Source organism: Rana temporaria, chromosome 9 (assembly GCF_905171775.1).
Source record: "Rana temporaria chromosome 9, aRanTem1.1, whole genome shotgun sequence".
Taxonomy (NCBI): domain Eukaryota; kingdom Metazoa; phylum Chordata; class Amphibia; order Anura; family Ranidae; genus Rana; species Rana temporaria.
The window spans coordinates 144,795,767-144,817,182 of record NC_053497.1 but is presented as its reverse complement, the minus strand read 5'-3'; the positions used below and the strand labels follow the sequence as shown (position 1 = coordinate 144,817,182).

Here is a 21,416-nt window from a genome sequence, read left to right as displayed (position 1 = left end):
TCCTCCTCCTGTGACTGTAGTGTATTTGTATTAACAATGTTTTAAAGGTGGTTCAACTTCAAACATCTATGATGCTATTGCTAGGCCTAGCTAGTAGTATATCAGCTATATCGCTGCTGTGTTTTTTTTGAAGCCCCTCGGCTCCTCCTGACTGTATTAACAAGGTTTTAAAGGTTCACAACTTTAGAGTATATGTATTATTTGGCTCTTGCTGCAGAACAGCCTATTACTTTCACAATGAACTGCCTGCAGTCAGTGCCAGTGCCACCCCTCAATAGCAGTGTGTGTATTGTATGGGCCTTTTTTTTTTTTATTTCATTTTTTAATGCCGCTGCACCAAAGGCTCGAAAGAGCTTGGGTAGCTTTTTCAAATCTTCACAAAGTGAAGGGGCACCAGATACAGCGGGCTCACAGCAACAACAATCCGAAAGCTTGTCCTTGGAGCTACACTCTTATCTGTTCTTGGGCAACACTGACAGTGAACATGATCCGTTAGTCTGGTGGAAGGTTCACAAGGAGCAGTATCCAAGATTGTCTGCAGTGGCCAGAAAATATCTTTGCATTCCTGCAACCAGTTCCCCTTCTGAAAGGGTTTTTAGCACAGGGGAAAACATTGTCGCTTGTTGCCGTTCCGCACTGAAGCCACAAAATGTGGATAGGCTTGTGTTTCTAGCTAAAAATCTTTAAATCAGTTTATCTGAGACTGATACCTGAATGTTTTTTGAATGTAATTGTAATTTCTTTATTTCACAACATTGTTTTTCATTACATTCATTTATTGTGTTAAAATGTGTTTGCTTAAAGCCAGAGTTCAGCATTATGGCTTATTTTAGAACGAACTGCACTGTTCCCCAACCCCCCCCCCCCCCCCCCGCGCTTGGATGGGACTTTTAAGGCCAAAACACTGAAGTGCGACTGTGTTAGAAAATTTATTTATTTATAATTTATTTATTTATTTTAACAATGATCAATGGTTAAAGCGGAGGTTCACCCTAAAAAACATCTATATACCATTACATCCAGCATACCTCAGACATCTACAGTATGCGTTTTTTTTTTTTTTGCCGTACATACCGTTTTATTGTTATTCCCCGCCCCCCGGCTCCCGTGGGACTGGGCGTTCCTATTCAGAGGTAGATGATTGATGTCTGGTGAAAAACTCCCCCTGGCGCATAAGGCGCGTCACCAGTTTTCCGTAATTAGCCGACCTGCATGTTGGCTCTATACAGCGCCTGCGCCTGACGTGGAAAGCTGACTGCGCAGGCGCCATATAGAGCTGACTCGCAGGTCGGCTAATTACGGAAAACTGGTGACGCGCCTTATGCGCCAGGGGAAGTTTTTCCCCAGACGTCAATCATCTAACCTCTGAATAGGAAACGCCCACTCCCGCGGGAGCCAGAACCCGGAAGCCGGGGGGGGAAATAATAAAACGGTATGTACAAGAAAAAAAAAAACAGCATACTGTAGATGTCGGAAGTATGCTGGATGTAATGGTATATAATTGTTTTAGGGTGAACCTCCGCTTTAAGGCAATAACCACTATATTATGTGGTATAAAAATACATGGGACAAAAAAGGCAAAACAAATTATGCTTAACCATTGATCATTGTATATGATTATGTGATGATCTATCTTTATGTAAAAATAAATCAATTTTCTCTGTTTGTGGCCTTAAAAGTTCCATCCAAGGGGGAAGGAACAGTCCAAGTTTGTTCTATACAATCCAGGGATGTGGCCAGTAGTACAGCTGCCAGAGTTCAGTATTATGGCTTATTTTAGAACAAACTAGAGATGGTTGCGAGTGACAATCCCAGTAGATCAGCAGTTTGTGAAATACTCAAACCAGCCTGTCTGGCACCAACAACCATGCCACGTTCAAACTCACTTAAAGCGGTTGTATACCCTGTTATTTTATTTTTTTACACCTGTAAAGGAAAAGCCATAATGAGCTAGTATGCACCGCATACTAGCTCATTATGAAATACTTACCTTAAAACGAGGTGAAGAGAACTTACCCGGTCCACGCCGAGCGAGATGTCATCTTGCTCTGGCGTGTCTTCCGGGTATCGTCGCTCCGGCGCTGTGATTGGCCGGAGCGGCGATGACGTCACTCCTGTGCATGCGCGCGGGAGACTTCAAACCGGCAAGGTCTGGCGGCTGGCGGCCCTTTAGCCGAGGATCCCTGCTGCGCATGTGCCGCTGCAATCAGCGGCGCATTGCGGGGGGAATATCTCCTAAACCGTGCAGGTTTAGGAGATATTCTTTATACCTACAGTTAAGCCTTATTATAGGCTCACCTGGAGGTAAAAGTAAAAAAGTGGGGTTTACAACCACTTTAAATCCCCTTTTTTCCCCCATTCTGATGCTCAGCAAGTGGTCTTCACCGCGACTAGATTCCTAAATGCATAGAGTTGCAGGTGTACCTAATAAAGTGGGCAGTGAGTGGATGTAAATTGATTATATTCTTGGGCCCAAATTCTTCTCAAGCCCTGTGTAAACTTGTGCATTACCAGGAATGGAGCGGGACGTGGACACCAGTGGCAAAGTCTCATTGGAATCTTTGGGGAGGTACTGCACAAGCCCAAGCAGTGGCAAAGATTATTTCAGGCTGAAGGATGTGAACAGCCATCACTGCCATGAAGTGGTAAGTGGGCACCTGGGGGGGGGGTCTAGGTTAGATGTGGGGGCCCAAGAAGAATGAGCCATTTTATTCCCCATGCACCTGTCTTTTTATAAGTATATAAACACAAGAATAAAAATAGAAGACATTGCAGCTTGCCAGCCCTTTTCATTTGATGATCCTGCCAGTAACACACTTCCTTCCTAAAATGATATTGCTTACACTGCATAGTATCTTTAGAGGGGTAGTGTTGTCAGCCTAGGACAGGACAGGACTACAGAACACCTCCCTCTCATCTTCACAACATTAAAGAACAACATACATTTGCATTTTCTGAGTGGAAAGACCACTTACCTCCCATTTGAATCCAGCATCTCGCACAGAGGTTTTCCCTGGAGGAATCCATGGCACCCTAGTCTTCACCTTAACAGTCCGCCGAAGATTCCCGGGGTCACTTTTTCCTTTGCTTTTGGGTCCTTTCTAATCGGAGACATAAACCAAAGAATTTGTTAGGTCAGATTCAAACACATTTCTAGAAAGTAAGTACGGTAGTACCTCGGATTGCGAGTAATGCAGTTTACGAGGGTTTCGCAATACGAGCTATTATCTTTTTTAAATCCTGACTCGGTTTGCGAGCGTTGTCTCACAAAACAAGCAGGATTCAAGCCTCTGGGGTGTGCAGTACCACATTTTGGGAAGAGGTGCGGAGGGCGCTGTTCACACTCGGAGCCGTTCGTAAACGCTTGGAAAAACTCGAAATACATCTATTCCCGAGTGTCTCCGAGCGCTCTCCGAGTATGTCCACATGTCTCCGGCGCACCCCCCTCCCCCCCACCTTTGGGGCACCCTGCACATGCTCAGTTTGGTGTGTATTGCTAAAGAGTTTTTTCTTTGGGGTGCATGTGATTGGCACAGAGCCAATCAGCACTGTCCAGACAGAGGGTCAGGGGTCATTCAGCCTCATAGGACAATCAGAAGAGAATGAAAACTCCTCCTACAAGCTTTAACCAGACCCTGATAGAAGTCACAACTGCTATATACTGCTGGTGAGAAAAGGTATTTAGCAGTTTCTATTTACTAAAAGAATTGCATTTCTGTGTTCTGTGTACTGTGGAAGACCAGATATAGTGACTGGAGGCTCCTGGGTTTAGTAACACTTTAAGGTCATTACATTACGTCTGGAGGAAAAGAGATTTAACCTCCACATACGAAAAGGCTTCTACCCAAATGTGGACTGGACCCCCTCAAGAACTAGTTGTGGCCAGCTCAGCAAATTGTTTATATCGCTTGCGGACTGCCCCATGAACATTTATTGCTGCAAGGTGGCGGCCGTGCGGTGGATCACATATCTGGCACGTGATCAGCGTTTCTGGGTAAGGCCGGCTGTGCTGCCTTTTGTTACAGCACAAGGTGATCAGCGGGTCTCGGCCAATGATTGATCGCCAGGACCTGCTGATCGGCTCCATCATTCACGGAAGAGAGCTCTGTGTTGTAAACAACACAGAGCTCTGAACACTGACAGGCGATCTTGCAGTGTTATTATTCTCTGCAAAGCAGGGAAACAAACAACAAGAACACTTAGTTCTTAGCACATATTATACACATTACACATTGTTAGGCACACAGTTAACCCCTTAATCGCCCCTAGATGTTAACCCCATCCCAGCCAGTGTCATTAGTACAGTGTATAGTATTAGCACTGATCGCTGTATTAGTGTCAGTCAGTGTAACCCCAGCCAGCGTCAGTTAGTGTCAGACTGTCCACCACACTATCACAGTCCCACTATAAGTCGATGATCACCGCCATTATGATTATAAAAAAAAAATCTCTGCTTTCTTCCAGTCCATTTCCTATCTGTTTAAAAAAAAATGGATCTATGTTTTCCTCCAGTCACAGCATTCCCCCCACAGTTAGAAAGCACTCCCTAATAGTACACTTAACCCTTTGATCACCCCTGATGCTAACCCCTTCCCAGCCAGTGTCATTTATACAGCACTGATTACTGTATTGGTGTCACTTAGTGTGAGATTTGTACGCCGCAATGTCGCAGTCCCACTAAAAATCGCTGATTGCCACCATTACTAGTAAAAACAATAACAAAAAAAAATTGTAAAAAGTCCATAAATCTATCCCATAGTGTGTAGACTCTATAACTTTTGCGCAAACCAATCAATATATGCTTATTGGGATTGTTTTTACCAAAGACAGGAAGCAGAATACATTTTGGCGAAAATTTATAAAGAAATTTGATTTTTTTAAAAATTTTAACAGCACAGCCCCCCCCCCCCCCCCCCCCCCCAAAGGATTTCCACACTGGACCACCAGGGATGCCAGCAGAACCACCAGGGATGGCAATAAATGACGCCCACCAGGTATGCCACCCTAGACCACCAGGGATATTCCAATCAGTGCCCAGGGATAAGCCAATTAGTGCCAGGGCAGATGCCACTGTATTAACAATACCTGCCAGTGCCAGTCATGCCTATCAGTGCAATTATCAGTGCCAGCCATCAGTGCCCATCAGTGTCACCTATCAGTGCCACCCATAAGCACCCATCAGTGCAGCCTTTCAATGCCTATCAGTGCTGCATATCAGTGCCCTTTAACAATGCCTGCCAGTGCCAGTCATGCCTATCAGTGCCACCCATAAGTACTCATCAGTGCAGCCTTTCAGTGCCGCCTATCAATGCCTATCAGTGCTGCATATCAGTGCCACCTAATCGGTGCCAATCAGTGAAGGAGAAAACGTACTTATTAACAAAATGTTATAACAGAAACAAAGAAAACCTTTTTTTTTTTTCAAAATTTTCGCTCTTTTTTAATTTGTTTAATAAAAAATAAAAACCGCCGAGGTGATCAAATACCACCAAAAGAAAGCTCTATTTGTGGAAACAAGATGAAAAAAAAATTAGTTTGGGTACAGTGTTGCACGACTGCGTAATTGTCATTTAAAATGTGTCAGCGCTGAAAGCTGAAAATTGTCTTGGGCAGGAAGGGTGGGAAAGTACCCAGTATTGGATGTTTTATAGCAGAAATTAATTTTTTTTTTTTTTTTTTTATATAATAAAAAAAAAAAAAAAAACGAGTGGTGATCAAATACCACCAAAAGAAAGCTGCATTTGTATGAACAAAGAATTATATAAATTTGATTTGCGTACAATGGTGCATGACCGCGCAATTACCAGTTAAAGTAGCGCAGTACTAAATAGCAAAAAATGTCCTGGTCACAAAAAGCATAAAACCTTCCGATGGTCAAGTGATAAAAAAAATAAAAGAACTGGATGCATTCCCAAACTAACAAAATATAAATTGATACTAACATTTCTAGATGATAACACTAGAAATGGATCCAGGGAATATCTTCAAGGGATCGCTGGAGCAAATTGGATATTCCCTGGATAAATGTCTAATGTACATTGAGCTGTCTCAGTTATAAATGGGAAAAGCTCACCTGTAACTTGGAGGCAGTCTTTGTTCCCTTCTTGATATGAACATGTACGGGAGTACTCTCATCCACGTGGACATGCAGCGGGGGGGACGGAGAGCGCTTCTTCATGGTTTTCTGATGGAAACCAAACAATGTATATCTATTATGTTCTGTGCACACTTAAAATCACCCAAAACCAATACAACTGGCTGAAAAAAAAGCATAAAATGTATAAAGTGTGTCTAAAAAGTTTGGTGAATGGTATCAGAAAACAAACTAAACAGAAGATCCAAACAAATTACCTTTATTGGCCTTCAAAATAACCAGCAGCAAGACCCCACCAATCCGGATCGCGAATATGATTAGGCTTTAGATCGGTGGTAGGCAACCGGAAGCCCTCCAGCAAGCCCCATCATGCCTCTGGGAGTAATTGTGACTGCCAGCCTTGCAATGCCTCATGGGAAATGTAGTTCCACAACAGCTGGAGGGCCCCAGGTTGCCTACCCCTGCTTTAGATCATTTGTCCGATTTTCTAACAGCTTACAGCGGAGTTCTGCCGGGAAAAAAAAATATTATACAAATACTGCAGCTACTGACTTTGAATATGTTCCCTTCTTGATATGAACATGTACGGGAGTACAGTCATCCACGTGGACATGCGCCCAGGACACTTACCTGTCCTGGGCGCCCCACGCGTGATGTCGGCACCTTAAGCCGATCTGTTGCCTTTCAGGGGGGAGGAGGGAGCAGATACCCTCCAAATCTTCAATAAAGAAATCAGAAAGTGAAGCCTTCACTTCCTGGTTCCCGACTGCGCATGCGCGAGTCGCGCCGCGTGATCCCACTGGTCCCTGCTGTCTTCTGGGACCTGTGTGTCTCTCAGAAGACAGCGGGGGAGACAGAGTAGGCGCCAGACGTGGCGTAGATCACTGCGGTGATGTATGCCCGGAAGTGGGAGCAAATACCTAGATTACACAGGTATCTGCTCCCTCCTCCCCCCTGAAAGGCGACAAATGTGACACCGGAGGGGGGGGGGGGGGGGTTAAAAGCGGAAGTTACATTTTTTGGGTGGAAGTTGGTTGTAAAGAGGAACTGCAGTCTGCTCACATAATTTGTAATAAAAATATGTGTGCCATTCTGAAGCTTCTCTCCTACCACTTTGCACATTATTTTATATATACTGTGGGCCAGATTCTCGTCCAGCGGCGTATCTTTGCGGTGGCGTAACGTATCCGATTTACGTTACGCCTCCGCAACTTAGACGGGCAAGTGCTGTATTCTCAAAGCACTTGCTCCGTAAATTGCGGCGATATAGCGTAAATCGGCCGGCGTAAGCCCGCCTAATTCAAATGTGGGACAGGGGGGCGTGTTTTATGTTAATCTACTGTGACCCGACGCGATTGACGTTTTTCACGAACGGCGCATGCGCCGCCCGTGGAAATCTCCCAGTGTGCATTGCTCCTAATACGCCGCAAGGACGTATTGGTTTTGACGTGGACGTAAATTACGTCCAGCCCCATTCACGGACAAGTTACACAAACGACGCAAAATTTTCAAATTTCGTTGCGGGAACGACGGCCATACTTAACATTGTTACGCCGCACTTACGCCACCATATAGCAGGGGTAACTATACGCTGGGAAAAGCCTAACGTAAACGGCGTAAATGTACTGCGTTGGCCGGGCGTACGTTCGTGAATTTGCGTATCTTGCTGATTTACATATTTAGACGCGTAAATCAGCATACACGCCCCTAGCGTTCAGCGTAAAAATGCAGTTACGATCCGACGGCGTAAGAGACTTACGCCTGTCGGATCTAAGGGAAATCTATGCGTAACTGATTCTAAGAATCAGGCGCATAAATACGATGGCACAACGCAGAGATACGACGGCGTATCTGGATATACGCCGTCGTATCTCCACTGAGAATCCGGGCCTTTGATTCTGTACTTGCCAAATATGCTGCAGAAATCTCCCTCCACTGAGTCTGGCTGCAGCCATTTTAACTGTGGTCAGCTGAAGCTGCTGCCTGTTCACTTCCTGGATTTACACAGAGGCACACCTCCAGCTCTCATTGGCCCTCTTATGACTCCCTTCCTGGCAAACGAGAGAGAGAGAGGGGGGGGGGAGGAGGAGAGAGAGAGAGAGAGAGGGGGGAGGAGGAGAGAGAGAGGGGGGAGGAGGAGAGAGAGAGGGGGGAGGAGGAGAGAGAGAGGGGGGAGGAGGAGAGAGAGAGGGGGGAGGAGGAGAGAGAGAGGGGGGAGGAGGAGGAGAGAGAGGGGGGGGGGAGGAGGAGAGAGAGGGGGGGGAGGAGAGAGAGAGAGGGGGGGAGGAGGAGAGAGAGAGGGGGGGAGGAGGAGAGAGAGAGGGGGAGGAGGAGAGAGAGAGGGGGGAGGAGGAGAGAGAGAGAGGGGGGAGGAGAGAGAGAGAGGGGGGAGGAGGAGAGAGAGAGGGGAGGGAGAGAGAGAGGGGAGGGAGAGGGGGAGGGGAGAGGGGGGAGGGGAGAGGGGGGGAGCAAGAGAGAGAGAGCGAGCGCGCGCTGTGCATGATGTCATAAGCCTAGGCTAATGACCAGACAAGAAACAGGAAGTGGGCTGTATGAGGTATTTACTGGCAGAAAACATATATTTTACTATCCAAAGTTAAAACAACAAGAGCAGAAGATTTAATAGATGAAAAAATAACTGAAGTTTCGTTTTAAGGGCTCGTACACACTATAAGACAATTCAGCGCGAATTTTCGTACGATTTTCGTATAGTGTGTAAACCACTTTCAACAGCCGATTCTGACTTCGTATGAAAATTCCCAAAGGGACAAACTCCAAAATTGTTCTAGTTTGGGAACAGAGCGAACGATTTTCGTTTAATGTGTACTGTTTTCGTACAAGAAAAATCGGAAAAGAAAGACAGCGAATGACCAGAAACAATAGACAACTACAAAAAAAAACGCCTATGTCGATTCCGATTTGCTGTAAAAACGAGGAAAATCGGATTATCGTTCACCCCGATTTTCTTATAGTGCGTCGCCCACATTAGGCTTTAGACCCCTTTCACACTGGGTCGCTCTGCGGGCGCTACAACGCTAAAAATAGCGCCTGCGAAGCGACCTGAAACCGCCGCTGCTGTCTCTCCAATGTGAAAGCCCCCGAGGGCTCTTACACTGGAGCGGTAAAAAAAAGTCCTGCTAGCCGCATCTTTGTGTATACCGCTCCTCCACATTGAAATCAACGGGGCACCGTGGCGATACCGCCGTCAAAGCGCCTCTGCAGAGGCATTTTGCTGTAGTTTTTAACCCTTTCTCGGCCTCTAGCGGGGGTAAAACCGAATAGCGCTGCGAAATTGACGGTAAAGCACCGCTAAAAATAGTGGCGCTTTACCGCCGACGCCAACCCGCGTGAAAGGGGCCTTAGATTTGCGCATATCTATGGATGAATATGAGTAAAACTACAGGCTTTTACTGCACCAGATCTATCACTATCATCCATGTCACCTTTATTATCACTACTGACATATGAGAATTGCTGATACAGTAGAATCAGGAAACGATCGGCTGAACTTAGCGATTACACAATACAAATGAAAAAACCAACAAGAAGCAAACTACTAATCCAGACATGGGTGGAAGGAAACTGCTGAAAATCATTGTTATAAAAGAAGAAAACACAGAAATGTATAGAGATGTAGAGCCAGTACAGGAGTAGAAGGTCAGTTCTCAGATACTATAGTCACATTCCTACCTTTTATATGAGATTGATAATAAATCCAGGAGAAGACTTTGGGAGTGAGTGTGCCGCCGCCGGCTCTGCTCGTAGTTTACACTCTTCTATAGTAACAAAGCTTGGAAGGAGCCCCAGGTGACTCCTGACTCCCAGCAAGCTGTTGCTATGGAAACTGATGCTTCCTACAACTGCCTGCACCTAAAGCCAAGCCAAGTCCTGTTCTGATCACCCCGGGCATTGCACTCCACCATGGCAGGACTTAGAAAGGGATTCTATAGCTGCAGAGACTGTATATTACATAACTGCATACAAATCAGCAATGAAAACTTCAAGCATTGCAGTAAGCACCAATAAAAAAAAAACACACACAAAACATCCATCAGACTTTTCTCCAACAGATCTCCTTCCTTACATTTTTTTTTCACAAGCATTCAAATGACCATTGGCATTAATCACTTGCTGACCAGGCTTTTTCTGGCACTTTTTGTTTAAATCAGTATTGTTTTTAGGGTTGCACCAATACTATTATCGGTATTGGTGTCGATACCGAGTAGTTGCACAAGTATTGGTACTCGTGCAAATGCACCGATACCTGAAACCAAAACTTTCAGGCTCGGTTCTTTGAGCTGTCAGCGGATCTCCCCCATATACAGCTGAAGTGTTAAAGGCACACTAAAGGTTCCTATTAAAAAAATAACAAACATGTTCGTTTTGCACAGAGTAGCCCCAATCCTCGTCTTCTGGGGTCCCTCAGCGGCTGTCTCGGCGCCTCCCCGCAAGAACTAACCCCATTCATGGGAACTCTCTCCCATGGGGGTTAGTTCTTGAGGGCGCACTCCCGTGATACAGCCGGCGGCTATAGCCGTCGACTGTATCACTCGGCCCCGCCCCTGCGTCATTGGATGTGATTGACAGCAACGCGAGCCCCCCCAGCACCCCCGATTACTTACCTGACCCCTCGAAAGTCCCACACCGTGAACGAGCAGGCTTCTCGGCTGTCTTCCTGGCTCATTCATTGGTTGATTGAAAGCAGCGCAGCCATTGGCTTGCGCTGCTGTCAATCACATCCAACGATGCGGCGCGCTGGGGGGCTATGGCCGCCAGCTGTATCACTAGAGCGTGCCCACAAGCACTCAACACCATGCAAGCTCGCATTAAGGTGTTGAGTCCTTGCAAGGGGGGGGAAGCCAAGACAGCGACCGAGGGACCCCAGAAGACCAGGTTTGGGGCCACTCTGTGCAAAACGAGCTGCACAGTGGAGGCAAGTATAACATGTTTGTAATTTAAAATAAATAAATAAAATTTCTTTAGTGATCCTTTAAAGAAGTCCCGTAATTGGAGCTGTCAAAAAAAATTAAAATAAAGGAGCCAGCAATGTTTATTAACAACATTGCTCAGCCAGCCGCTGAAACACTAAAATAACATGAAACATTGTTTATTTTTGTATCTTTCTGTTTCTTCATCTGCAGATCAAAGGGATGAACAAATGTTCCTCTATCTCACCCCTTATTTACCCTTAATTTACTCTAATCAGTCTTAACTCCCTATTCTCCTCCATTTAATTACAGCGGAACCTTGGTTTACGAGTAATGTGGTTTTGAATAACGAGCAACTTTTTTTTATTCTGACTCGGTTTGCAAGTGTTGTCTCGCAAAACAGGCAGAATTCAAGCTAATGGGGTGTGCAGTACCGAATTTGGCCAGAGGTGCAGGGGAGCCAGTGACACTCAAAACAGTTCGTAGATGTTCCGTTCCGAGCCATTCAGAAATACTTGGAAATACTCCGTTCCAGAGTGTTTCCAAACCTGAGGGTTTCTGAGATCAGCCGAGCTGTCACCGAGTATTTCCAAGGCTCTCCGGTGCCCCCCACCTCTGGCCACATGTGGTATTGCATGCCATAGAAGTCAATGTGGAATAAATGATCTTCAGTTCCATTGACTTCTATGGGGAAACTCGCTTTGATATGCAAGTGCTTTGGATTACAAGCATTCTCCTGGAACGGATTATGCTCGTAATCCAAGGTTCCATTGTATTATTTTCCTGCTTTTTTGTTCACGTCTATTTTATAAACGATAAACAATTAAATCTTTTTTTGATTGCTTTGTTAGTGAATATATTTACACATATATATTAACATATATTTACACATTTCACATTGAAAAAGCACACAATAAAAAAATATATATGTATATATATATTTAATTTGTAAATAACTTTTTAATGCTTTGTACCATTGCTGACAGCTGAAGGGAAAACAAAACAGTCGCGGTAGGTATCGGTAATTGGAATCGGCGAGTACTAAAAAAAAAAAAAAGTATCGGTACTCGCACTCATTGTAAAAAAAAAAAAGATATCGATGCATTCCTAATTGTTTTTTTAGAAAATGACTTAGAACCCCCGAACATTATATATTTAATTTTAGCAGAGGCCCTAGGGAATAAAATGGAGATCATTGCAATTTTTTATGTCATACGCTATTTGCGCAGTAGTTTCAAATGCAATTTATTTGGGTAAAAAATACATTTTAAAATGAGTTAAAAAAACAACACATACTCCAAATTTGTAATACAATTTGAAAGATGATGTTACACCGAGTAAATAGATACCCAACATGTCACACTTTAAAATTGCGCACACGGTCCCTCCTTGAATTTTTGGATGACTTTTAAGGTGACCTAAAGAGAGAGATTTACTTAGGCCCCTTTCACATTGGACCTGTAGCCGCGGTGGCGGTATATCGCCGCTAAAAATAGCGGCGCTATACCGCCGGGATTGCCGCGGGAATCAGCCGCTAGCGGTGTGGTATTAACCCCCGCTAGCGGCCGATAAAGGGTTAATACCGCCCGCAATGTGCCTCTCTAGAGACGCATTGCGGGCGGTATTGCCGCGGTTCCCATTGTTTTCAATGGGAGGGAGCGGTGAAGGAGCGGTATACACGCCGCTCCTCTCACCGCTCCAAAGATGCTGCTGACAGGAGATTTTTTTGTCTCCCGCCAGCGCATCGGGCTCGGGCTTTCACATTGAGTCTGCAGTGAAGGAGTTTTTCAGGCGGGATAGCAGCGCTATTTTTAGCGCTGTACCGCCTGAAAAACTCCTCAATGTGAAAGGGGCCTAAGAGTGGAGCACTTGTAGCTAAAGGACCAGGCCAGGTTTTGCGATTCGGCACTGCGTCACTTTAACTGACAATTGCGCGGTCGTGCGACGTGGCTCCCAAACAAAATTGGCGTCCTTTTTTCCCCACAAATAGAGCTTTCTTTTGGTGGTATTTGATCACCTCTGCGGTTTTTATTTTTTGCGCTATAAACAAAAATAGAGCGACAATTTTGAAAAAAAAATTCAATATTTTTTACTAAAAAAATATCCCCAAAAAAAATATATATATAAAAAAATAATTTTCCTCAGTTTAGGCTGATACGTATTCTTCTACATATTTTTGGTAAAAAAAAAAAAATAAAATAAATAGCAATAAGCGCTTATCGATCGGTTTGCGCAAAAGTTATGCCACGTACACACGATCAGTCCATCCGATGAGAACGGACCGATGGACCGTTTTCATCGGTTAACCGATGAAGTTGACTGATGGTCCGTCGCGCCCACACACCATCGGTTAAAAAAACGATCGTGTCAGAACGCGGTGACGTAAAACACAACGACGTGCTGAAAAAAATGAAGTTCAATGCTTCCAAGCATGCGTCGACTTGATTCTGAGCATGCGTGGATTTTTAACCGATGGTTGTGCCTACTAACGGTCGGTTTTGACCTATCGGTTAGGAATCCATCGGTTAAATTTAAAGCAAGTTGGCTTTTTTTTAACCGATGGTTAAATAACCGATGGCGCCCACACACGATCGGTTTGGACCGATGAAAACGGTCCATCAGACCATTCTCATCGGTTTAACCTATCGTGTGTACGCGGCATTAGAGCGTCTACAAAATAGGGGATCGTTTTATGGCATTTTTATTAATATATTTTTTTTACTAGATTTTTATTGTGACTGCGACATTACGGCGGACACATCGGACACATTTTTGGGACCATTGTCAATTTTACAGCGATCAGTACTATAAAAATGCACTGATTACTGTGAAAATTACAGTGAAGGGGTTAACCACCAGGTGGCTCTGTAGGGGTTAAATGTGCCCTAGTGTGTAATTAAAACTGTAGGGGGGCGTGGCCTGGCGTGACAGGCGGGCACAGTCATGGAGCTCAGGACCGGGTCATAAGCGCTCCACCGGCAGCGCGCGACCCACGACTGGGCTCTTAAAGATACCTGTACGTGCTTATGCCCAGCCGTGCCGCTCTGCTGACGTATATCGTCGTGCGGCGGTCCTTAAGCGGTTAAAGGGGTTGTAAACCTACGTGTTTTTTCACCTTAATGCATCCTATGCGCATACGCAAAGAGTGCTGCGCTTTCTAATTGGCCGGCAGGGGGAGAAGGAGGAGGAGGGGCAAACTTCTGAGGGACGACTCTGGCTGTGGGGGAAGGGTACATGTCAAAAACAGGTCCCTGTCCCTCCCTTCCCCCCTAAAAGGTGCCAAATGTGGCCCCAGAGGGGGGAGGAGACAGAGAAGCGGAAGTTCTACTTTTGGGTGTAATTAAGCTTGAACTCTACAGTTTTAGTAACTCAATCCTAAAATAACGGAGAAAACATGCAGCAAATCAGTCAGTATCAATCCATTGTCAACTACTGCTTTATTCTTACCATAGGCGGCGCCATCTTCTCCCCGAACCCCCATATAATCCCCTCCTCCTCACTCTGTATACCCCAATAGACACAGCACCGAGTTTGCTTCTTCCGGGACACGCCCACACAGCACTTTCATTGGTAGATTTGAATCGCATATCCCGCAAGACGGCACGCTGATTGGCCGGACAAGAACGGCGCTGAATGTTATTGGCTGCCGAGGGGTCTCCTAGCAACACACTGACTCGCGCCGGTGTTCAGTCAGAAGCCGCGCTGCAGGAATACGGGACACGTGATCGCGACGGGGCCGGTCATGTGATAGAATTAAGTCAGGTCACATGGCCGTGATGTCATCCAGGTCCTTTTTCCTATAGTGTGACTGCGGCAGGTCCTGCAGAGGAGAAAGTTCAGCTGTGTCCCGCCACTATGTCCTCCTACCGGGACTGGGACACTCTGGAGGCCCTGAAGAACTCTCCGAAGGGGAGGCTCCAATACAACCAGAAATGGACTCCAGAGGATGGGGTGAGGAGAGCCACGGGGAATCTTCCGAACTTCACTAGATGGCAGCGTGGCATGAGCAGTTCTCTGCCCGGCAATGACCCCTCCTGTCTACAGTACAGTCTAGCACCCGGTGTCTTTAGTTTCTGGGAGCTGGAAGGGTTAAATCCCCTAGAAGGTTCATTTGTTTTATGTGTCCCGCTGAGCAGATTTCCCTTCACTTCCTGCCTTGGGGACACAACAGGAAATGAGGAGAAATCAAACGTAGTGAGGGGAACTTCAATCCACAGCAACAGGTGTCCCCATTGGATGATTCCCCTCACCCCTTGTGATGGTGACAACTAGGGTTGCCAACTCATCGCTTTAAAACAGAACACATATTAATTACACAGGTTCTGTGGTTGATAAAGGTGGTAATTAAACTCACTTGATGCCTTATCTGCATTACATTAGCCTCAGAACCTGTGTAATTAATATGTGTTCTGTTTTAAAGGGATGAGTTGGCAACCCTGGTGACAACTCTAAAATTTCAGATCCCCCCCCAGCTCTGGGGCGCAGCCTACAATAATCCTCCCCCTCCATACACACCAACACTAAGGAAATATTTCTGCTTTCACATACACATTAATCACTTCAATCCCGGGCACTTTCCCTCCCTTCCTTCAGCGCTGTCACACTTTGAATGACAATTGTGCCGTCATACAAAACTATTTAAATGACGTTTTTTTTTTTGCATTTTCTTCCAACAAACAGAGCTTTCTTTTGGTGGTATTTGATCACCTCTGGGGGTTTATATTTCTTGCTAAACAAACTAAAAGAGACCAAACTTAAAAAAAAAGTTATTTTTTGGTTATACAATTATGGCCTGGATTCACAAAGACTTACGACGGCGTATCGCCAGATAAGGAGTCGTAAGTCCGAATGGCCGCCGTCGTATCTATGCGCCTGATTCATAGAATCAGTTACGAATAGATTTGGCCAAGATACGAGCGGCGCAAGTCTCCTACGCCGTCGTATCTTGGGGTGCAATAATTACGCTGGCCGCTAGGTGGCGCTTCCGTTGATTTCCGCGTCAAATATGTAAATGAGCAAGATACGCTGATTCGCGAAACGTACGTACGCCCGCCGCAATTAGTTACACCGTTTACATAAGACATACGCTGGCGTAAAGATAAAGCAGGTCTCTAGGTGGCGCAGCCCATGCAAAGTATGGACGTCGGAACAAGCATATCTTTTTACGTCGTTTGCGTAAGTTGTACGCGAATAGGGCTGTGCGTAAGTTACGTTCACGTCGTAGGCAGTGTTCGACGTATCTTAGGCATTCTATCCGACGCATGCGCACTGGGATGCGTCCAGGGATGGCGCATGCACCGTTCGTTCAAAACGTCATTTACGTGGGGTCATGTTTTATTTACATAAAACACGCCCACCTCTTCACAATTTGAATTGGGCGCGCTTACGCCGGAAAATTTACGCTACGCCGCCGTAACTTAGGACGCAAGTGCTTTGTGAATACAGCACTTGCCTCTCTAAGTTGCGGCGTATCGTAAATACAATACGCTACGCCCGCCCACACTTATGCTGCCCTAAGTGAATCTGGGCCTACATTTTCTTCTTCACTGACGGGCACTGATGAGGAGGCACTAATATGTAGAAGTGATGGGCACTGATGGGTGTTACTGGTTGGGCACTGATTGTCACTGTGATGGGCACTGGCACTTTCATTGGCACTGACAGCCGTTATTGATTGGCACGGATTGGAGCTGATGGGGGGTGTGCTGATTATCCTGACTGGGCATCATATGACGTTCAGCAGGATAACGGAACCACTGCCCGGCTGTCATTCTGCTATAGGCCGGGTGGGAAGTGGTTAAAGTGGGACTTGAGTCAGAAAATGAAGTGCTGCTCGATCAGTTCAGGATGGCTGCTTTTGTAGCTCTAGCTCTGAAAAACATAAAAAAGAACTGGTCTATATTGTTTAAAATCCAGTAATGCAAAGTGTCGCCCTGCTCTGCACATGCTCAGTTGCTCTCTATTTTTAGGCACTGTGCTGAATTTGTAGAGACAGATCTGATCACAGCCTTAAAGTGTAAGTCCACCCCAAAGGCTAAAATCCCTGAATCTACGACATCCACTATCTAACCCTGTAAAGAAGAAATCAGTATACATAGCTTTTTTTTTTTTTTCTTCTTTTTACAGGGTTGGATAGTTTAGTGTTAGATCGACAATGTCTGTAGATGCAGGGATTTTACTGTTGGGATAGACTTCCACTTTAAAGTGTAACTACAGGCAAACCTTGTTTTTATAACCTTTGTCATATTTTTGCCATCTATGACCCATTGGGGAGATTTTCCTTCACTTCCTGTTCCATAGCCAAACAGGAAGTAAGAGGAAATCCCTAATAAGGGAATTTCTTGGGGGGGGGGGGGTGTCAGGTCACCTGAACTAGTGTTCCTCATTGGAAGATTTCCACCTCTAGTACTTTTCTGGGCACAACTTTGGGGTTTTCTTTTACTCTGGCTTCCTATGATAATGGTAAACAGGACAAATAGGAGACAGTGAATCTCTTGAAAGAAGTACAGCCGATGCTTGTGTGGCTGTACTTCTATGGATCACAGGAGTGCAGTCCGTTCTGCACACCTGTGACCTATTTTGAGCAGACAGCAGGCTGAAGCTCGCTGTCAGCTGACATCACAAAGCCTGTCCAGGCTCAGGCAAGATGGCAACAATGTAGTTACCCGGCTCAGCCTCTCAGCAAGTCGCTAAGGCCCCTTTCACACTGGGGCGGGAGGTGCGGTGGCGGTATTCGGACACTAGCGGTGCGGTTTTACCCCCCGCTAGGGGCCAAAAAAGGGGTTAATACGGCGGTGTAGCCGCGGTTTCCCATTGCTTTCAATTGGGAGGAGCGGTAAACACACCACTCCAAAGATGCGGCTAGCAGGACCTTTGGAGCGGTCCTGCTAGCGCACCGCTCCAGTGTGAAAGCCCTCGGTGCTTTCGCACTGGAGAAACGTCAGCAGCTGTTACAGGTCAGTTTGCAGGCGCTATTTTTAGCGCAATAGCCCCTGCAAACTGCCCCAGTGTGAAAGGGGTCTAAGGGCCTGAGCCAACCGCTCCCGCCCCTCCACAGCCCAGAGCGGCGAGCAGAGGAGAGAGCTGTGAGTCATCTGTTCTCTGTTCATGGAGCTCTGAGAAGCGAGTGATCGGCGGTGTTAGAACGCTGGCATCTCAGTGTTGGAGCCGGCTGGGTACAGCTGCAATAAAAGCCTGACGGGTGTTCTAATCCCTTTCCAAAACTGGAAAAATAAGTTTTACCTTTTTAGTTATATTTTAAACCCTCCTATACTTTACAGCCAAAGAAGCTGCTTCAGTTTGATTTGCAACTGCCATAGTGCTGCACATGTGATCAGTTATGACTCCAACCATTTAATGGTTTGACAGTTTGGCTAAGGAAATGGGCAAATGTGACAGTTGGCAATCCCGGCATTCCAAAAATGGAACTTTAGTCAATAAATTAAGTCTTGCTACGGTAGATGACTTCAGGCTGGCCACTTTTATAGGTATAGCTATGTACAACATAAAAATAAGTGCCTATACTGTGTAAAATCCAGTAATAAACTTTCTCACCCTGTTTTGCACATGCTCAGTTGCTCTCTATTTTTAGGCACTGCCAAGTTTTTAGAGACCGATCTGTTGACAGCCCGAGTGCCAGTTCACACCACATGATGTCTATAGCATTTTTTTTTTTTCTGCATCAAAAACGCATGGAAAGTAGGTTATATGGCTTCCAATGACATAGTTCACACCAATTCGGTCAGCTCCAGGGTGTTCTAGTTCAAGAAATAAAAGAACATGCTGCATTTTTCCTGCGCTATATTTTATTAGAATGTGGTAAAATGCACTGTAAAGGTAAACAAAACCTTTCAAATACTTCCCTCCCTTTAGGCCTCATTCACACTTGGCGGACTCCGCCGCTACGGAGTCCGCCTGCTCCTGTCAGCTCAGCGGGAGATCAGTCTGCAGATCTCTGCTGAGCCTGACGGATGACAAGCTCCTCTCTGCTCACTGAGCGGGGAGGGGCTTGTTGGGCACCGCTGTGTCCTATGGAGCGATCTGATGAAAACGGACAGCATGTCCGTTTTTTATCAGATCTTATCCGATCCGCATAGACGGATGGGGACGTGGCCCCCATACGTCTGTTTTTAGCGGTTCGGATGTCAGCGGACATGTCTCCGCAGACATCCGACGCTCCATAGCGATGCATGGAGCGGCCGTTCAGGTCCGTGACAGACGGACCCTACTGGCCCGAAGTGTGAATGACACTTGCCTTAGCTTGATTTCAAGCCACTGAAGTGCCCATGTGCAGAAGCTCTTCTCCACTCTTTCTTCTCACAAAAGACTCTGCAGCAGCAGGAGAAATTGTGTCCTGTTGCTGTCAGTCAAATCCTGTGAGGAGAGGGCAGGTCAGAGCAGTGCTGTGTGCGTCTATGGACGCACACAGCCTGGCTCGGTATCAAGCCGCGCGAATCCCGGCTTGCTATGGAGACATTCGATTAAGTTAAGGAGCCAAGAATGCCAGTGGGGGACCCCGTAAGAGGTGGTTCAGAGCTGCCCTGTGCACAGAGCAGGTAAGTATAACATGTATATTATTTAAACAAAAAAATAAGAAAATTTACAGCCACTATACTCTAGGGCATGGGTCTTCAAACTACGCCCCTCCAGTTGTTCAGGAACTACAATTCCCATCATGCCTAGTCATATCTGTATATGTCAGTTTTACAATGCCTCATGGGATGTGTAGTTCTGCAAAACAGCTGGAGGGCCGTAGTTTGAGGATCCCTGCTCTAGGGGGTTATAAAATAAAGGAATATTTGCCTGGTTTCTCACTCTCCCAGCAACTGGTATTTTCTGATCCACTTCATACCCAGATGTGAACAGGCCCTCTATAGCCTTGCCTACAATGTAGGATCACTGGTTCTGCATTGTACTTGGTGATGCCAGTGAGGAAGGGGTAGCAGAACCAGTAAGGAGGACCTGGCAAGGAAAATGTTATATTTCAAGTATTCCTCCGCTGTACACCTGTCTAAGGGATCATTTAACCAGTACTATCCCGGGAGAGGGGCACCCACAGTTATATTTTAAATGCTGACTGGAGTGCAGATTTTTGAGGTAAATATAATGTACAATACTCGACTAACACAGCCACATTCACCAAACTTTTTCATCATCTTTCCTAGGATTTGCTCAGTCAGTCCATTTGCATGCTGTCACCATATGCTGGCTGGGTCCTAGAGAACATCATCCCAAATAAAACCTTAAGTGACGGCTCTGAATGTCAGGAGTACATGCAAGATTCCGATGGGCTTTCCTCAATGTCGGCACCAGCATCTCCAGTCCTCCCCCCATTAATCTCCCCAGCAGACACAGACAAAAATCAGGTGAGCCTAGTGCATGCTTTTATTCGATTTCATGCAGGTTGGACATGTGTATAACTTATCATTGAACAATTTTCTAGGAAGAGCAGATCATCTTGGAACCCTGTAAAGACGTGGACACTTTTTTAAGGTTACCATCTGCCAAAATGTTGGCTGTGGAAAGCAAGATTCGCTCGTTTGAGGAGGAACAGAAGATGAAGTCTAGGGTATGTTTATATGAGGTTCCTGTTATTGTAGAATGTCTGGAATCATAGAATCAAAATCCTCTTTAAAGTATTAATAAGATAAAAACTTTTTTTGGTAGATTGCAGAGAGATAAGAACACCTGTCAGTTTTCATTGCTGTCTGTACCACTGTATGGGAGATTTACCCTCTATTTGTCCTCTTTACTATTATCACTGAATGTAAAAGTGAAAGACCATGCCCAGAACAGGAATAGAGGGAAGATCTTCCAATGGGGACACTAGTTCTGATGACTTTGGAGGGATTTCCTCTCACTTCCTGCTTTGGTTATAGGACAGGAAATTAATGGGAATTTCCCCAGATGGACACGCATGGGGAAAAATAGACAGGGTTTATAACCATATGGGGGGGGGGGTTTGTTAACATGTCTAATAGATCAAAGCATAATACTGTATCTAGGTAGATGGAGCTTGATTAAAGCGGATGTTCCGCCAAAAAAAAATATTAAAAGCCAGCAGCTACAAATACTGCAGCTGCTGACTTTTCATAATAGGACACTTGCCTGTCCTGAAGTCCAGCGCCGTCCGCAGCAGATGACGAGCGATCGCTCGTCACCCTGCTGCTCCCCCCTCCATCCACGCTGAGGGAACCAGGAAGTGAAGCGCTGCGGCTTCACTGCCCGGTTCCCTACGGCGCATGCGCGAGTCGCGCCCGCCGATTGGCTCCCGCTGTGTGCTGGGAGCCGAGTGTTCCCAGCACACAACGGGGGGGGCGACGGGATGTGACGCAATGCCCGTCTTTTGCCCGTGAATGCCGGGCCGGAAGTTGGTGCAAATACCTGTCTAGGGT

At 45.9% G+C, this 21,416-nt stretch overlaps 2 protein-coding genes across 4 annotated transcripts in view; one reads left to right on the top strand and one right to left on the bottom strand.

The window, feature by feature from the left end:
• The window catches only part of ODF2 (outer dense fiber of sperm tails 2), a 71,876-nt gene extending 57,146 nt beyond the window's left edge, over nucleotides 1-14,730 (bottom strand). Inside the window, exons 1-3 of one of the 3 annotated variants that reach the window (XM_040324741.1) lie at nucleotides 14,470-14,730; nucleotides 6,074-6,184; nucleotides 2,976-3,101 (exon numbers count right to left, since the gene is read on the bottom strand). In XM_040324741.1, the coding sequence (XP_040180675.1) occupies nucleotides 2,976-3,101; nucleotides 6,074-6,184; nucleotides 14,470-14,484 (252 nt within the window). In that variant the 5' untranslated portion in view covers nucleotides 14,485-14,730. Of the gene's footprint in view, nucleotides 1-2,975; nucleotides 3,102-6,073; nucleotides 6,185-9,784; nucleotides 9,884-14,469 lie in introns of those variants that run through there. The other 2 variants (XM_040324739.1, XM_040324740.1) reach the window with 2 other exon arrangements.
• The window catches only part of GLE1 (GLE1 RNA export mediator), a 39,836-nt gene continuing 33,150 nt past the window's right edge, over nucleotides 14,731-21,416 (top strand). Inside the window, exons 1-3 of the mRNA XM_040324742.1 lie at nucleotides 14,731-14,973; nucleotides 20,187-20,387; nucleotides 20,465-20,590. Of these exons, the coding sequence (XP_040180676.1) occupies nucleotides 14,878-14,973; nucleotides 20,187-20,387; nucleotides 20,465-20,590 (423 nt within the window). The 5' untranslated portion in view covers nucleotides 14,731-14,877. The remainder of the gene's footprint in view (nucleotides 14,974-20,186; nucleotides 20,388-20,464; nucleotides 20,591-21,416) is intronic.